Consider the following 19,686-nt stretch of genomic DNA (forward strand, 5'->3'; position numbering starts at 1 on the left):
TTTCAAGTTATAAGTATTTGTTTATATATTTTACTCTTATTATAATATATTTTAAGCGTGAAAAATTTATTATACGCACGTAAAAACGACGTGTTACAACGGCTAGTATTATTTAAAGGAAGGACAAGATTTGTAAGTAGATTTATGTAATCATGCTAGTTGGACTATTGACTAATTATCTAAATTTTAAATAAAAAATAATAAATAAGAGTATTTTTACATAGTCATCTGTTGATATTATTATTAATATTTTGTTTTAGGTATATAATAGGAAAACGGGGATCCGTGAATAAACATTATACCTAATATAACAATAAAAATAAAAAGGTTTATACATAATTTTATAATAATTACACCCTTTTTTTTTAATTCTGATTTATTTAAAAGATATAATCTAGAAATAGAAATAGATGAGCGACAATATTTGAAATAAATTAATTATAAGTGTGATATACTTATTATGTAATTGATTATTTTTATAATTATATTATAATTGTTATATAATTAATTTAAATTTAATTAAATCGTTTTAGATTATAATTTTTTTAGTACAAATGAATAGAATATCTTATTTCAACCACCGCAGTACGGGAAAGCGTGTGGGCTGAATTCCGCGCTTTCAATTACCTATTATTTCCTTTTTTTTTTTTTTTGTTTCCACATCAAGAAAGTCCAAGAATTTCGTCCTTTCTTATATATAATGTACCAGGGGAGAGAGAAAAATAAGTGTAAAAAATATGTACTATTTCTGCAACATCTGACCTCGGATTTCCCGGCTTCTGTTCCTCCAGAATCATCTAACTCCGTGGATTGGTAGTCTTGTTTTATCTTGTGATTGATTTTCTCTTCTCTTTTTATTTTTTGTGCAGGTTTCTGTTTCTTTTTTTCTCTTTTTCTAAAAAATTAGCTTTTTTGTTTGATTTCTGCGTTCGGATTATCTGGAGCTGTGTAATCTGTAATGGGTTTTCTCCATTTGAGGAATCAATTGAAAATTTTGGTGGGTTTTAATAATTCGTGTTGTTTTGATGTGTTTGGCGATCGTTCCTTGCTTGAATTTAAAGAAATTCAGGAGTTTATGACTGTTCACGACTGGCTATGTACTTTCTGAAATTTATTGTTTTGTTTTTGCTTTTTTTTCTTTTTGATTGATGATACATTGATGCCCTTACCGCAACTAAAAGACATGTTTTTTTGCCGTCAAACTCTTTTTGCAAGATGGTTATATGTTAGGGGCAGTTACCTCTACAATTGTAGTTATGTTTCTTGCAATTTTGCTGATGTTGTGAGTTTCTTTTCAATCTTGCAGGGGGAATTTTCATTGTTTCTGTTGTCTGAGTTGCAGGATATAACAAGGCATTTGGGGGTTTGCCTCTTGCGGAGAGGGGCTGCTGGTTCGCGAAGTCAGTTCAGCTTCTGCGAGCTTGAGAACCTCTCTGTTTATAGTTATGTTATCTCGTGGGCACGGGGTTTGATCTTTTGATGTTTCTGTGATTGCATTCATTCTGGTTTGGTGCAAGATACTGAGTGGGATAAAGGGGTTTGTGAGGGATTGACAGAGTTAATCATGGGTGCTGCTTGTTGCTGTTTGAGAGATGACTGGGAAGAGTTTGCTAATCCTAACAGCTCGATTTATAGGAACTGTATATGCATTCATTGCTTCATCCAGAACTTCGTACATGTGGTATGCTGTGATTTTCCTGCCTTTTGAATTTATTCGTAGTGGGATTTGTTTCGCTCTAAGTCTTTCCTGTGACAATTTTGCTCTGTAATTTGGGGTGGCATAGCTGCTGGTAGAAATATTGTTATATTTGATGTGTCTTTGAATTGGAAACTCTATTGTTTCTTGTGGTAGGTGAAGTTCTGTCAAATGTGATTAGTTGTCACTAACCGCTTTGATTGTTTATGAATTGTTGTTGGACTAATAATGCTATCCTGCATTTTATATGTGGAGTCAGTATTATGAAAGTTGCTTCCGTATCAAATGTCTAGACCCAATGATCTTCGGTGGCCCCTATGGAGAAACGGAAATAGTAGAGATGTATTATCATAATGCAGCATTGATCTTTCTCTGAATATTGATTTTCGTTTGAGTTACTTGACCTTGTGAATAGGCTTGATATCCCCTTTATACTGCAGGGAAAGTTCAAGTCAGGACTGTCTGATTCTGACTAACAGAATTATTTACTAAATTAGGCACTAAAAATCTACTATTCGTCACGGAACATATTATGTAAGATTAAAATATTTGTGAACTGTAACGCCCATTTGGTTGTTGAAACTCTAATATTGCGTTGTGCAGTATGCATCACTGTTTCATAGAGGAGAAGAACGTGCCTTACCTTCGTCCACTCAGGGGACGGCATCATTAAGTTCTACGGCATCACTTGATAACTCTTTAGCCGATATGTATCGTTCTCCTCCAAGACCTCTGCCTTATGATGCAGATCCAAGATATTTCCGATTGCAGCGTGATGGACTGGTCTCTAGACGGGAGAAAGGATCAAGCCATTCGCATGAGGAAACTGAACCACTAAGGACAGCTGAAGTTGAAGAAGAATCTGAATCTGTGAGCAGCAAGAACAAATGGAACAAGTTTACTTGCGAAGAAGAATCCAAAGAATTTAATTCAAGATCATCACTGAAGCTCTCAACAGCCAAACCAACAACAGGATTTGCTCATATTTATACTTCTTCAGAAGATGAAGATGTCTGCCCCACATGTCTTGAAGGTAGCAATAGCAACATTTCTTCCTGCCATTTCTTTTTAGCAATTGTTGCAACACTATGTTTAAATTTTAATGTGGCATTATCACTCAGGAGGAATACTGAAATACAATTTCACATCTGATAGAACTTTGAAGACACCACCTTTTGCTTCTCAGTTCTGATGCTTCGCTGTGATATTCCTAAGTTTTTCTGGTTAAATGTCACAATAACATTGTTCTTGCATATTTGACACCAAATTTCGCACCTCATTTTCTGTGTCCAAATGTGCAAGCCCAACTACTTGTTTTGATAGGCCATGCCAACATCGGCAAGCGAGCCAGTTGTGTTTTGAATCGCGAACTCCTCATGGTGCTAGAATTTTCTCTTCTCGTTGACTGAGTCCACTGATGATGCTACAAATTGGTGCATAGATTGTGATATGAATGTCATAAGTTTTAGTTTTTCACACCTCTGACGTGTCTCTTTCATGCAGAATATACTGAAGAAAACCCCAAAATAGTTACAAAGTGTTCTCACCATTTCCATCTTGGTTGTATATACGAGTGGATGGAAAGAAGTGACAACTGCCCAGTTTGCGGCAAGGTACCATCTAATCCTTCAGATTATATCTTTGGCAGCTGCTATTTAGTATTGACATTATTCATTTGCATGATTATTTAGATATTGCCATTATATTTTCCGTATGTAACACAAAATTTTCAGTTGAAAATTATCTGCTTCTTGTTCTCGCACCTTGATTAAAATTCTGTTTGTCAACCTCTGTGTTGGAAAGTAGTCTGAGGTGGTCATCTTTGCAATCTGTTTCAAATGTTCACTTAATCTTCATCTTCCCCAGTTTATCGGTGATTGCTTAAGTACCACAAGATTAAGCTTATTGTTTCCGAATCTAAAGCTAGCATCAATGGTTTTTTGCCTTAATTTCATTTCATTGTCCTGTTAAAGCATGTAGATAACAAGAGTATACTTATAATCAGCAGACTAAGACAAAAATTTGAGTTCCTAATCAACATTCTGAATGCTTGGCTTGATTCCAGTGATCTATGTTCAGTCTGAGGAAAAAACTAAGTAACGAGAAACGATTTCATGTGCTCTGCTGTCATTTCTGAACGCTTTAACCTTTGACTAGTTGTATCCTTTGACTAGTTGTATAAACCTCTGAATCTTCACCTTAAAAAGTGTAAGGAAACATCCAAAGCAGTCAGGACCTTGCTTGTCTGTATCTAATATCTTTGCTTATTTGGATTTGTAGGTGATGGCATTCGATGAGACGGCTTGATGCATCCCCACCGGAGCTCTGGTCGTGGACGAAACCAACCACCAAAGCAGTGAATAACACAATCAGAATCAGAAAGTGTAAAGTCTGTATATAACGTTTGTTAAGAATGTTTGTCTTCTTTATATATATGTGCTCAACTGCTGCTGATATGATTCAGCACAACAATTCACCAGCACATTTATTTTTCTTCCAGGCACTTTCATGTCGTGTATTTTTCACATTTGACATTTTCATGTGAAGCGAACCGGAGTGTTCAACTGGGAAGATTGCCCCCGTGACCGTCGTACAGTCTCTGTAATCGTGGACTAAAGTTTCGTTTCTAAGTATGTGTTTTGACTCCCTAAATATTAAAAAAAAAATGAAAATAATTTGAGAGTACTATAGAAAAATTGTAAAATTAATGAAGCATGCAAGATATATGTGGGAAAGAAAAAAGTTGGATTAAAATATACACATCAATGATCTGATCTTGCACTTGCTTCACCAAAATAATTAAATTTTTTGAGTATTATAGTTTTATAAATTGGTAAATTACAAAGACATATAAAATTTGTCCTGATTGTATTTATTTGATTAAAAATTAGATTTACCCCGCCATAAAATTTATAAAACTTTATCATCTCAACTGAGAAGTGCTCAAATACAAAAATATTTTTGAATTTTCTGGCGAAAAAAGAAAGGTATATATTTTTGAGAAGACAAATATTTAGTAAAATTTCAAGAATTGATGCCAAACATAAATAATCAGAGCAAACAAATTCTCATCTCATTTCTCCTCTCTCTCGTCAGTTTACCCTTGTTCAAGCTGTCATACGCTGTCGACCCTGATGTCATATCTTGTTTTTCCTCTCTCTCATCAGTTTATTCTCATTCAAACCATCATTTGCCGTCGACCGTGATGTCATTTCTAGTTCGAACTGCTATTCTAGTGATATTCTTTTTAGTTCACTTTTGTCTCTTTCTCTTACTATAAGTTTAATCTTGCCAGACATTGCATCGAGAACATGACCGATTATCAACAAAAACCCTGTTGGCCGAAGATATAAGACATAATAAACCTCATATGGAATTAATATGACAGAAAAATATTTATAATGAGGACAAATCTCAGATCCAATTCAAATATCAAACATCGCAATCTGTATATATTGGTGCACTTTATCTGTTGACAAGAAATCTCAAACCACTCTCTTACAAAGTAATAAAAAGACTTCCATTGTTTTTTTGACAATAATAGTAGTAATGAGACTTGAAACAATACAAGAGAGAGACAACATAATTTTTCTGGAAGAAACTCCCATCTCTTCGGCAGAGAAACTTAGTCATTTGCTAGCAGCTGCTTGGAAAGCTCTTAGGAAGACTTCAGGTGGTTGTCCTCCACTCAACTCGTACTTCCCATTTATCTGTTCATAGATATATGCTAATTTAACATTTATCGAAAGCATAGTATCTTACATTCAAAGTTGATCGCATTTGCTTACCACATAATGCGGGACTCCACTAATGAGCGATGAATATTTGTTGATCTCCTCAGTAACCTTTCAGGAAAAGAAAAACGAAGAACACATTGTTACAGATGAAAGCAAAGAGAAAGACAAGGCGGGCAAAGAGGATCTACTCAGACGTATCAGAATACAATGAAGTTAGAATGAAAAATGATCATAGGATTTAGATCCTGGACAGACAACAGGATACGTTCTCAGACATCGGAATATCTTGTCTGAAACTATTTTACCTCCTTCAGCCCGTTGTTTTGATCTTCAAGAAACTCAGCTGCTCCTTCGACTCCAACTTTATTAGCAGCTTCCACCAGAAATTCCCTTGAAATACAAAGACATAATGGTAGTTTTAACCTTCAAGGATATGATACACTAACAGCTAGCCTGTTGTCTGAAATTACACAATGATTATCTCTGAAAATGCTCAGTATAAGATTGGTTCCTTGTAAAGCTAGAAGACGTGGTTTCTAGTGAATGCCGTTGGAATTGGACAAGAAGTCTAGTTGCTCTTACTGACCTGTCACCTATGTACTTTCCCTGAGTGAAATAGCCGATGCCCAGCTCTTCGACGAGGTTATGCTGCTTGTCGAGGCCTTGCTTTCCGGCAAAGTAGATTAACCTGTGGCTGTCCAGAGTACTTCCCCTGCATATCAAGACAGAATTGGAGTATTTAGGAATAGAAGAGACCTCAAACTAAAGCTTAAACTTTGGTCTGAGAAAAGACATGAATGAGATTTAGTGGTTTTTGGCTGAAACTTACAACAAAGTCATAATTTGACAAATATAATTTCAAGAAACTTTAATGTAATTAACTTACGTAAGCCCGGCAGTGTCGTAATCCATTCCAAGCCCCTTAAAAACCTGCAAAATTGCAGTTATTATTGGAAAGTGGAGTCTGACTCAACTTATACTAAGCCATCTATTGCTGATGTAACTATAATTTCTCGAGATACACGTCATTGCCGAGGGTGGATATGTAATTTGTGAGAGGCAGTCTACTGTAATTATACCAAACAAGTAATGGAATTTCAGCAACCATGAACACACGAAGCATCCTCTGAACTCTGTAAAAGTTTATGTTTCTTGTATTTGATTTTTCCTTATTAATTCTTATGCAAGTTGCACAATCTACGTTACATTTTCCAAACATTTATGTTGAACTTGTAAGCCATCATGAACAATCACAAAAGAACAGGTAAAGACCAAGCGGCAAAAACAAACCTCTGCCATTCGAGCCTCGATTTGTACAGCTCGAGGCCCAAACTTTTCAAGGAGCACTTCCTTCTTAAGAACACCTTGCTTGGGAGCGGAAGGTAATAGCATAAAGGGATGCCATCTGATCTGCATTATTGTACTAACTCAGACCAATATGAATTGAAACTCGATAAAAGTATATTAAGACAAAAGAAATACTATGTTTGAACCTCAAATGCATATTTATCATTGGACGATGCTATAGCTTTGTCCAGATTCTTCTTCCCAACAAAGCACCATGGGCATACAGTGTCAGAAGTGATATCAATTTGAATAAATTTCTTTCCATTGCTGCTACTCACAGACGCCATGGCGATGGATCTGAAACAGTCCCTAGAGGTAATCAAGAAACCTTACCTAGTACGGTAACAGCAAATTTTTCGAGCAACACGTTCAAAACACACAAATTAGACTTTACTAGCAGACAGTATCTAGAGCACCATGAGTTTTAGTCTTTGATCTCATTAATAATTGGAAGCCGAAAATAAATATATAAATCAATCTTTTTCAACAGATAAATTTGAGTGCATTCGACTCTGATCAGTATTCACAAATTCACCACCAACACAGAACTCATGCAGCAAGATTCCATCACACAAATTTCTTACAGGAAATAGTCCTCCGACTTTACCAAACCAACTCACCCAACGTTGACATATTTATGTAAACACACACACACACACTAGCTATTGTGCTTTTCAGACTCTGAGACAGAGACAAGACTACACCAGATTGCATTCTTTGTCTGAAATTTAAGCTACTAAAACATCAATTCTGAGATGGGTTCTGTCTCTTCCATTGATTAAGTAATAAAAACAAATAAAACATCTGCAATAAAGGGATCAAGAATAGATCGAGATCATACAACAGATTTCCGACAAAAGAACATCGAATTCATTTTCAGTTTAAGAGGAAAAACACAAACCTGGAAATCCGAGGAATCTGGAAATTCTGAAGACAGTTCAAACGCATAAGAAGGTGGAGTCAATCACTGGTTTCCTTGTCTCTGCTTATGATCATATATATATATAATAACGGGCATATGCCGCCCTGATATTCCCATTGACTTTACTTCAATGACAAAAGACATTACACACCAAAACACGTTTTTGGTTTCCAGAATGTGATAGATGTTCACAACGACCAACCACCGTCCAGGGGCATTACGGTCTGCTTAAATGATACTTCCCATTTTTGTTTTTGTTTTTATTTGGAGTGACAAAAGTCAGAGGAACAGGAAGAAAAAGTCAGATGAGCGGGCAGTTATTGGCGGACAGGGGGCATCCAGCCCCATTTCTTTTTCCCCTCAAATTAAATTAATTATATTGTAAGCACAAATACACTGTAAATATACTATATTTGTCCTATAATTAATTCAAATTCACCTAAATCAGTATAAGCTAAAATTTTCTTATTCTTCCTCCCAAGATCGTCGGAGCTCCGACATCACAATTTTCCTTGAAAACTAACCTTATTTCCTCCGAAGCTTAAATGAAGAGTTTCCCTTGAACAGCAAATAACACGACACATCTCCTCCCATTTGCCAAATCTTAATATTTGGTTATTATGGTAATAAAGTATTGATTGTTGACTATAGAAACGAAGATTGACGAAAGATTTGGGAATCAAAATGGGAAATTTTCCGGGAAAGACAGCGACGCAGTGTGCATGTGTGCATCCTGATGACTGTTCAAATCATTGTATGTTTGATTATAGCCTCACGATTTACCGTTAGAAAAGAAAACTAATAAGAGAGAGATGATCTTAGTACTTGCGGATATGTAACCCACGATTTCGTTAGTAAAAAAGAAAAAGAAAGATCGCAATAGAGAAAGAGGTTTTAGAACCCATGAACTAGACAAGTACTAACATAATTAAGACAGCAGTCAACATACTTAGAATAGGAGTTATAAGCCTTGCAAGTCTACCAATCTGGGGTGGATTCAGCATCATTAGTTCGAGAATAGGATGCTAATCAGAAGGACAGAGACGGGGTGGATCTAAATTATCAAGTTGATGTGTATGCGAGATTTTATTTTATGAACTTGGTCAGGAATGAGTTTGCAAAATTGTGTTTGGGTTCATTTTTGCATTTTTGGCCCATTTTTGAGACGGGTCGAAGCTGTTGGCACGTTTGGCCCACAATTATTAATAAGTATAAAAAAGTCATGAACAATGAATTTTATCTTCCAAACATATTTCATCCAAATATATATATAATTATAATTTCAGATAAAAGAAACATGATTTGACAATAAATAATGAATTTTGTCTCACAAGATGCAAAAACAAACATACAACGCCTATTCTACACCATCTTAAGTTATCTCCAAAAATAAATCCAAATATACATATTATTTCTAACACATACTTATTGATCTTTATTTTTGTATCTCTATCTTCACAAAATATTCAAAAACAATCTAAAAAAAACCTAACATGATGTTGGGTTTTGTCCAGAACTTTTCCTAGAACAATATCAAATGCTACTTATAAATATGTTTAAATTTGAAAATGTAGTTGACAGGTGGTCTCTTACATAAGTACTAACATTAATTCTTACATACTGATGAAATCTCTCTTCCCATTTCATGTCATCATTTCCATAAACAACAATTGCTAATATACTTTAGGCACCAACTTAGGTATACATAGTCACAAACAAAAGGTACAAAAATCAGACAATCACTTATGTTTTCTTTTTATACAGATAAATGCTAGGGGGGGGGGGGATTTATTCAACTTAGTAGTTATAATTCAATCATACTAACTTAGGGTGGCCGGAATCTGGTCATGTTTCTCTTATCGGCTCTAGTGGCGGAGGAGCCACGGTGGAATATGGGCGTTGGAATCTCTAGGAGGAGCTCGGTTGCCATCCTCTTCAGCTCCGGTCGTCGGCTCTTGATCACCACTTCAAAATCCAAAATAATTCAACTGATTTCAAATGTCTAGTTTAGTTGGAAAATTACATTTTATTGCAATTCAAAAGAAAATGACATAATATAACTACTGGAAGAAACTATCTTAATTCTACCCCCTAAATTATTGTTAAATTACATAAACAATTCGGAATATTTGAACCATCAGATCGATCGATATATATTATCTTTTGTCGTTGAAATTTTCATATTACACTAACTGCTAGTTTTATTAATACTTTCATTATACTGATACAAGTCAACATAATGGAAATATTATAGTTCATGTGGATGATCATATATAATTTATTCAAACAACGAGACTAGTATCTGCAATTTTGACGATAATTAAGAGCTAACAATATAATTATCCCTAACTATTACAGCATACGTCGATAATAGGGTTACAAAGTATTCAAACCGCAGATTGATAATACCATCAATTAGTCAAAAAACAATGGCAGAAAGGCTCATCTCAGTGAAAAAACTGGGTTGACAAACAGCATCATGCACAGATCCAAATCAAAGGGATTTGAAACAACCATGCGCATAGTAGTCACCTCATCAACATATGATAAATTAAGAGGGTGCGTGTTTGTCTAAATTTATTTAAGAGTTAATTACAGTTTGTCATTCGAATTATTATCATTTTTATATTTCGGTATTTAAACTTTTTTTTTTTTTATCAACTTACCATCTCGATTTCACGAAATTTTGCACTTTGTCATTTGTAACTATTCTTTCACCACGTTTTTTGTCAAAAAAACATTACATGCAATGCACATGTGATATTAAAGGATTGTGTGATGTGATATTTTTCATATATACATAACACGCGATATTTTTTCAACAGAAAAATCGATAAAAAAATGATCATATATGGTAAACTGCAAATTTAGCAAGATACAAAAAAAAGTTTAGATGCCAAATTGTAAAAACGGGCATATACACAAATCCAATCCATCTTTGACAATGTGAGAGAGAGAAGTACCATATAGTTAGGGAAGATGTCCCATGGAGAAGTTGTGGAGGAAGTGAGAATGTGAATGAAGTTGGAGGTAATAAGGCCTCTTGCTCTTGTTCTTGCTCTTCCTCTTTCTCCTTTTCCTTTACCTGTTCCCAATTTACATATATATATATATAACTGTTTAAACTGAAATCACACATTCTCACACAAACTAAACATAAATGTTACCAATGAGAATTATGAATATATATGAAACAAACACTATTAAATATTTCATCACCTTCTTTGCTAGTAAGTTGTTTTGCTCCTGCAGCAATCTCCCCTGCCACGGATGCCAGACGACGTGCATAATGAAATTTCCGTGCATTATGTTTTCAAAAATATTATAGTGACAAAATATATAATAAGAAAATATTGTATATATTAATTTTTGTCTTTATAAATTCAGCTGCATTTTTTTTTTGGCTTATTCTACCTTCATGATATATGTCATTGCAAAAGAGAACTAAATTAGAAGTTAAAACAGTGACTACTAAAAAATATTTTTTTTAGAATAAATCCAGTTCAATAATATTAGTAAGTTTTATACAAGTTTTTATTTATAAAAGATAGAGTACTTAAATTCACTTTTCATCCGTAAAGTATGTTTATAGTCGCAATCATAATTTTTAGGATGAAGATGTCTTTATCATTCACACTCATGAAATATGTTTATTACAATTATTTCCCAGAAAACTTATTTGAATTGTTATAAATTTTTATTAAAAATAAATATTATTTCGAATTTTATGATTCATATAATTAGTAAAGAAATCTTACAAACTTTATAAACTTATGATCCTCAAATTTTTTATATAACTATTAAAAGAAGTACATAATTTATGCTTTATTTTGTTATATGTATTGAATTTTTTTCTAATAAAAAATATTATCAAAGTACAATTTTAAAATATTATATTGAACATATATGCATTATAAAACATGCAAATCTAGATATAATTAATCATTAATATTGTGAGGATTGATATGATGGCTTAAAGGCATTTTTTATCCTGTAATTTGGGTTATTTGGTGTTTTCATTTTCTAACTTTTTAGAGTAGTATTTTGGTTCTATATCTTTTTAATTTTGATTATTTTGGTCCTTGTTTCTCCGAAGTTCTCCGTTCTCAACAAAACAATGCACGTCTCTTAGTTGATATTTTAAAATTGGGACTTTTTTCTTAATTGGTTATTTCTGCCAATATTATTGTTCTTTGATATGCTACAGTAGCATTTTGATTATACATCTTTTTAATTTTTGAATTTCAATTCTTTTTTTGTTGGAGCTCATCCTTCTCGACAGTGGAGATGAACTCTGATGACGAAAAGGATTTAAGTCACAAAAATTAAAAAGATGCAAGATCAAAATATTGCTCAGCAAGTTAAAGAACAAAAATATCAAATAATCTAAGTTACGAGACCAAAAGTTCATTTAGTCCAAATACGATCCATATATTTTAAATATTTATACATGCAAATAAATAGAAAGTATATAATTCAATATAGCATAATATTTTATTTTTATAAAGTTATATGAGTATTATATATAGTTACATTGTGTTATACACGTATTTAGGAGTATCTCTTTTACATAAATAGTTTATTTTGTAAAATATAGTTCTATATATTGAGCTTGTAAATATTATTCTATTATATAATTGACAAAAGTTATAAATCTTCAACATTGCTTTTTAAATAAAAATTTGAGTAAAACTTTAAAATCACTAAAATTAATTTTGAGGAAAATTTTGTGATAAAACATACTTGAGGGAGTGAAATGAAAAACACAAGGGAGTAAGTGAGAAAGATACTTTCTTTTTATTCTATCAATGTCAAATTATTTTGTTATAGGGCCTTTTTATTACCTTTCATACTTTTAAGAACTTCATTTATTGTGATCAATTTTGGGATTTTTTTAATGATAATTAAATTCAGACATCATAAGTTGGCAATGAAAATAACAATGATAAATTAATCTTTCTGTCAAAATTAATCTCTAAGAAGTGTGAAAGAAAGTTCCTAAAGACTTGCACTAGAGCAAATTTACAAATTGCCACAAATTAATATTCTAATTTTCTTAAGATTTATGTGATATTAATGCACTCCAACTTTATAAAGATACTAATTGAAAATTTACAAAATGACTGTTTATTGTTATTTAGTTTATATAATCTTTTAATAAACTAAAGTTATACATATAGTATTGATTGTTTAATATTTTGTAGGTCATTAATTGCTTTTTAAATATTAGATTATTTTGGCATAATATTAACTTTTCCTAGTTGATCATCATTTATTAATATTAGTTTTAATAAATCTAATGAGTGCATAATTAAATTAATAACTTTTTCTTCACAACAGGACATACATTTGTAGATTTTCTAACTTTTTATGCATTAATTGCATAAATAACGCGTGAAGAAAAAAAATTGTTGCTTGACATTACTGTTTAATATTTCATACACGAAACAAATTTAAAAGCTTATATATAATCCTCTCAAGTTTGGTTATTCTTTTGATTACAATTATGTTTTATCATGTTTGGTAATATAGAAATTCTAGGATTTCACTAATTTAAGGTAACAAGGAATAACTAAGTGCATGCAGGGGTCTTACCTTTTTCTGAAGCACAGAAATGGACTCCTGCATAAGTTGGTTCTGCATGTTGCATGTTTGAGTTACACAGACAATTAAATGGATTTTAGTATATTATTAAATCTGTTATATATATATATATATATGCTGTACTAATTTAAGCAATATTATTGAAATTCATGTTGTAATAATTGGAGGAGCTTAATTAATTTTAACTACACGTACCTTCCTTGTCCGAATTCGTTTCAAAGCACTGTCAAGCTGTTGCTGCAGACTCTGGAGCTCTCTCAAGCTGAGAGGGTCTAGATCTTCTCCCTCATAGTTCCTACAATTATTTCGGGGAACGTTAATTAATTATTAAGACATATTTTACTTTCCAGAACAAGACATTCCAAGTACAATCAGGATAATAATAGAGCATCGAAGACATAATAATATTATGTCATATATACGGAATTTCAAGAACTTGATGCACTAAATTGTTGATGAAAAAACAAAAAACTGCAAATGAAGAAGTTTCAATTTCAAGTATGGAACTAGTAGTACGCACGTACCTCATGTTTCTTTGTAAAACTTCTAACCGAGCCATCAGTTTTGGGTGCTCAATACACAAATTATTTTCCTACATATTCAATTAACCAAATAAATGTGACAATCAAGATATATAGATATATTTATATGAACACAGATCTAACAAAATAGAGATAGAACATCACATAATTAAGCTTCGATATAGTAAATTGCTGTCCAAATTCCTAATCAGAAGGCAATAACAAAAGAAATAATAAGTTTTTTGCTATTTTAATTAGATGAAGAAAACATATTTAAAATTTTAACACGTATATTGGTATAAGTAATACATTGAGCACTAGATTTAAGATATTGTATATATTTATATATATGTGAGTATTTCATATTGTGTTCATAATATATACTCCCTAAAACTTAGCCTAAGAACATGTTATATGAACACATTTCAGAATATAAGATCTTGTTAAAATTACAAAGGAAGGGTTGATACCGAATATTTCTTTTAGAACAATAAGAATTGCAAATGCACAAGAACTTGGATCATGCATTAATTTCTCGACAAGATTAATTTTTTGGTCCCATGGGTACGGGAATTTGAAAAGATAGTGCCACAAATTATGAAATTTTATTTTGGATACCAACTTAAAAAAGAACATTCATAACGTTAGTTCCAAGACTAAATTTTCGTTAATTTTTTACAGCAACTGGCTTGTATTTCTCACGTTACTGGTAAAATTGCAATTTTACTCCCATTTAGTTGAGGGTATCTTCATATGTAGTTCCAAACTTTATGGACTTAACATATTCATTCCACAAAATTCAAAAGATTATATATTTTTGGCTTTCAATTATGTCAAAAAGTAACCAAAGATATATGTATATATAAATAAATGCATTACATGATATAAATATATATTAATTATTAATGAAATCATGACTACTATATATATTAAAGGTTGATTATAAGTTATATAAATTAATAATTAGAAGTTAATTGAATAAAATCAAAATCTTCAATGATTTTCTGTTCTCGGACCAAAAAACCCAAAATGGAACTATTTTTCAGAATTATAAACTCTATCGAGGTATTTCATTTTTTTTTTTTTTAGTTTTTGCTTTGCAAAGCTTTTGCCCTAGTTTTGCCAAAAAAATAAAGAGCAAAATTACATCAAGTGTTTCATACGTATGCATATTTTTCCTATATTGTTGTGAACTAACAGAGATGTGCCACGCATATTCTTTTTTCGTACTCTTTTGATGAAATATTTTATAGAGTACAAAAAATACGTAACTTTTCAAATGTTGGGACGAAGAGGGTGTTTGGCGAAGTTTAATTATAAGCTTCTCAAAATATCACCTTTATAAGATGTTCGAAGCTTACAAGCTCAAAAAAAGTGTTTCACAATTTTTCTTTTTTAAAAACTTATAAGATCTCAAATTAAGATGTTTGAATCTTATAAGTTTTTTTAAAAAAAAGTTAATTTCTCTAACTTTTTTCAAAACATCTTATAAACTCTATAAGATTAATATGTCATTAGAGAATAATATCCTTATTCACACACAAACAGTACATAATCTCTCTCACACTCACTCTCTCTCTCTCTCTCTCTCTTTAGGATATTGAAGAATTTTATTGCTTTTGTTTTGCATTTGAAAAAAAAAATACTTAATTATATAAATTATTATAGTTAACATAAAAAAATTGCTATTGACATTATATTTTTGAAAAAATATAAATTCAAAGTACTATAAATTATACTACTAGAAATAGTTATTGATAAAGAAAATATCAATGATATATCTATGTTAATATTTGACTAACAAAAATTTAGGTAATAATTTTTTTTAATTTTTGTAAAAAAAATTATGTATAAAATTCTTATTTAGAGTTAAACTAATGTGAACTATGAACGAAAGTATTTTAAAAATATTTAAATATAACATATGTCAATAAAATAACAACTTATTTATAATTCTAATGGTATCATGTCATTTTTAATTATTTTACTAATAAAAGACCTTACTATGCCTAACGCCCTAAGATTTACAAGATGTTTTCACATCTTATAAGCTTTAACATCTTATTTTATCCAAACAATTTAAGAGCTTACTTTTGAAATAAGATCAAATATCTTAGAAGCTGTTAAAATATCTTACAAGATGTTTTAGGAGCTTATAAAATATCTTAAAAAATATTAGCCAAACATCCTCTAAATATGTTGAGTCTAAAATTTTGGAACTAGCTATACCATACAGATCCCTTAACAAAAGACTAAAAGTATAGTTTTTGTCCAATTAAATTAATGATCATGTGTTAAAATTTTCACAGTATCCATATGTAGTTAAGAATGAATATGAAATTGGAGAAAAGATTGGTCCAGTTGATCTTATCAAATTGAACTGTTCCATTGCAAATATTTCATATACTATTTACTTATAATATATACGAAAAGTAAGAATTGTTTAGAATAAAATGCTATACATATGTTATTTTAACTAGACTAGATCGATATTATTGTTGTAAAATTACTGTATGGTTTTTAAATGTAAAGCAAAAAATAAATAGTTAGATGGTCCAATTGCATCTGATAAATTTATTTCTTTTATGATGCATTCATGCTTATTTGTTGTATTAGATATATATAATGCATAATGATGAAATTAATAGTCACTAACACATGTACATGTCTTGCTAATATATAGTTCCAATTAGATATTTGTGAAAAGATAAATTATACACGTGAGAATATAAATTACGATATAGAGAATTATATCAAGAAATGAAGTATTTGTGCCATACCTTGGGTTGGGAATTCGTTGTCAGATTTTTCTCTGCATATGAATGTCTTTCATATTTTTCGATAATTCTTTCCATGCTAAAACATAAACCGCAAATTATTTAGCAAACAATAACATAAATAAAGTTATGTATATAATGCAAGAATAAATAAATATATGTTCTTTTGATGATGATTGTTCTAGTTTGTAAGTTATTGGCTAAATAACACCTATAGAATCATGTAATCAATGGGCGAGTACAAGGAGAAAAGCACTCATACAGTGTCAATATTTCTACACCTCACATATTAATACATAGTATGTATACACGATGAATATCCATAATCCACGAGAACTATGTATATTAGTAGTGTGATCCTCAGTTATATTTCCAAATATGTGACATGTTGGAGGTTGTTGACAAGAAAAAAATATATTAATTAATTTCAAGAGTAAATTCCAAGAGGCTCCTTTGCGATTTGCAACGAGGTTGAAAAATTCAAATACTCTCCTGAAATTATAAATATCCTAACAAGTTAGATTATTTATAATTTTAGGAGGGTATTTGGGTATTTATAATTATGACAAAATCTCGTAGGAGTACATTGTAATTTGCCCCTAATTTAATTTGAAGGAAAAAGCAAACTAGCGTAATGGACTTACATAACTTTCCAATTATGATATCAAAAATCTTGTTTTTGCTCAAGATGATGGACTACCAATTCCTTCATGATTATGCATTTACATGAGCTTTGATTTGGCTAAATCTAGAAAGCAAGAAAATCCCTTACGATGGAAGTGGATCTCAATCACAATATTGACTTGAGGATTCATTACTGATCATATATAACTAATGGGATGGAACACTTAAGTTAACTATGATTCTTATGGTTCACTGATCTAGACAATCTTAATTTGCATGCTCTAGTTATATGACAAATAAAATACAGTTGTCATGTAATTAAAGTACAGTTTAAAAATAATAATCAATTACATGACAAGTGTTGTAATTCTTATCATGTTATTGATTGAAACTTGACGAAACCTAATACATACAAGATTTTTGTGTATACTAAGCGCATTACTCTCGATCGAGCAAGGTATATAGTTATTTCAGTACAACAGAAGCACTACACTACATGGATGTATGTGACTGTGAGCCGGCTACATGCGGATATATGCTGAGGGAAAGAACAAGGGTCTAGGGACAGGTAATAAGTTGGTGTTCTTCTGGGCTCCCATGATTGGACCAGGTAAACTACAGGTGTTCTTGTAGGCTCCCAGGACCGGACCAGGTAACTAGGTGTTCTTTCCGACAGGGGGGTTCATTCAATTGTCACACCCAACATCTTTAGGATTCATACAAATAACATAAAATATCTGACATTCTGCTGATCAAATGGCACCATCCTTTGCTATATATAATGCAGTTTCTTGATCTTTAATTATTTCAAACTGATATGTATCTAATTATATTAAATTATGTGTATGAATTATAATCTGCAGTAAAGTATATGTAATAACGGAGATCATGAAGAGAAGATGTGAAGAGAAATTATAAAAGAAAAAGGTTGAAACTGATCAAATTGTTCTTACAAATTATAAGAGACATCAAATTTTAGCAAGTGATTGATATATATAGATATAGATATATATATAAAGAGCGAGATACATGTACCTCGGGAGTTGGAGGAAAGAAAGTATACTGACTTCTCAGGCATAAAATCAAGCTTCCCAAATCAAACAATGACGCACAAACACAAAAGGGGTAGTGATCAAACTAAATCTTATAAAACTAAAATGAAATATACACATGTAGAATTAACATCATCATCAAAATGTACGTATAGATGTAATTATGTGTTTTCATGAAAGAAAAAAGAAAAAAAGAAAGGCCCTAAAAAAAGTTTCCACTTTGATGAAACGCTGAGAAAGGCTTTATAAAAGTGAAAGAAGAACAACTCACTCCAGCAACAAATAACATTAACAACCAAGATTCTTACATTGATTTCTTTTCCTTGATCATAAATATATATATATATGAAAACATATATATAATTCTTGAAAAATGAAGGGTTTGAAGATAATAAAGGTCTTTTCTTGAAAATGAAGGGTTTGAAGATAGTAAAAGTCTTTTCTTGAAAATGAAGGGATTAATGAATTAACAAGGGAAGGTACCTGGTATCAGTAGAGTACTCAAAGAGCTTTCCTTTGGCAGAAAAAACAATCAAAGCAACCTCAGCATCGCACAAGACAGAGATCTCATTGGCCTTTTTGAGCAGCCCTGACCTCCTCTTGGAGAAGGTCACTTGCCTGTTAATCTTGTTCTCGATCCGCTTCAACTCAACCTTCCCTCTCCCCATATCTGATATTTGTTATGCTACTCAATATGTCAAGATTAATATGTACAACCAACAACAACGACAGCAGCTGCTCACATAAACCCTAAATTCTTGCTTCTCATTTACTGCACATCACACAAACACCCTATCCATCAAATATTGACACTAGGAAGAAGATTGTTTAATCTGGTGGGCTTTTATATATCATATAGAAAGAAAGAATTGTTCAAAGAAAAATAATCAGTCTGTTGTTCCTTAAAGCAAAGGCTCTTCCTTTCCTTCTGGTTGTGTGTGTGTGTGTGTCTGGATATATCAATAAATTATATTCACTCACACACAGGACAGATACATACATAATTATACAGTAACATCGTGGGTGGGATGGGGTGGGTGTGTTGTCGATTGGGGAATGGGAGAGTGGCGTAGTCGCGAGACTGTTGGGGTTTGAGCCAAAACAATTCGTACAACGTAATACAAACAAAGTAGGGCCATCATTAAACCCCTACCTATTCCATCCATCACTACTTTATATTGGTGTCTGTAATCGAGTGGCAACGCCGCTTCCTACTTCCTTCCACAAATTCCAATTTCAGTCCCTTCACTTAACCCTAATCTTATCTTCATCCTATTAATTTTTGGGATAATTCGCCTCTTCTCATCTGAAATTTGATGTAATTATAACACAGTTAAGGTTTATTTTCGTCTAACAATTAAATCTATTCGTTAGTCAAAATTTATCGAATTTGATGATATTAACAA

The 19,686-nt window shown here is 31.8% G+C and overlaps 3 protein-coding genes across 3 annotated transcripts; 1 reads left to right on the top strand and 2 right to left on the bottom strand.

The window, feature by feature from the left end:
* LOC105167519 (E3 ubiquitin-protein ligase At3g02290-like) lies at window positions 671-4,269 on the top strand. The gene is made up of 5 exons (XM_011087286.2): window positions 671-813; window positions 1,307-1,681; window positions 2,300-2,729; window positions 3,200-3,309; window positions 3,977-4,269. Exons 2-5 carry the CDS (start codon window positions 1,565-1,567, stop codon window positions 4,001-4,003), a joined length of 684 nt encoding a protein of 227 aa, XP_011085588.1. The 5' UTR covers window positions 671-813; window positions 1,307-1,564; the 3' UTR covers window positions 4,004-4,269.
* On the bottom strand, window positions 5,082-7,838 carry LOC105167521 (uncharacterized protein YwbO). Its single transcript, XM_011087288.2, has 8 exons — window positions 7,682-7,838; window positions 6,927-7,077; window positions 6,724-6,843; window positions 6,320-6,363; window positions 6,020-6,145; window positions 5,739-5,823; window positions 5,485-5,541; window positions 5,082-5,406 (listed from the first exon to the last, which is right to left on the bottom strand). The coding sequence occupies exons 1-8, from the start codon at window positions 7,726-7,728 to the stop codon at window positions 5,326-5,328; spliced, it is 711 nt and encodes a 236-aa protein (XP_011085590.1). The 5' UTR covers window positions 7,729-7,838; the 3' UTR covers window positions 5,082-5,325.
* LOC105167522 (truncated transcription factor CAULIFLOWER A-like) lies at window positions 9,241-19,256 on the bottom strand. The gene is made up of 8 exons (XM_011087289.2): window positions 18,764-19,256; window positions 16,608-16,683; window positions 13,831-13,898; window positions 13,502-13,601; window positions 13,298-13,339; window positions 10,922-10,963; window positions 10,666-10,787; window positions 9,241-9,667 (listed from the first exon to the last, which is right to left on the bottom strand). Exons 1-8 carry the CDS (start codon window positions 18,946-18,948, stop codon window positions 9,568-9,570), a joined length of 735 nt encoding a protein of 244 aa, XP_011085591.1. The 5' UTR covers window positions 18,949-19,256; the 3' UTR covers window positions 9,241-9,567.

This window comes from Sesamum indicum, linkage group LG8 (assembly GCF_000512975.1).
Source record: "Sesamum indicum cultivar Zhongzhi No. 13 linkage group LG8, S_indicum_v1.0, whole genome shotgun sequence".
NCBI lineage: Eukaryota > Viridiplantae > Streptophyta > Magnoliopsida > Lamiales > Pedaliaceae > Sesamum > Sesamum indicum.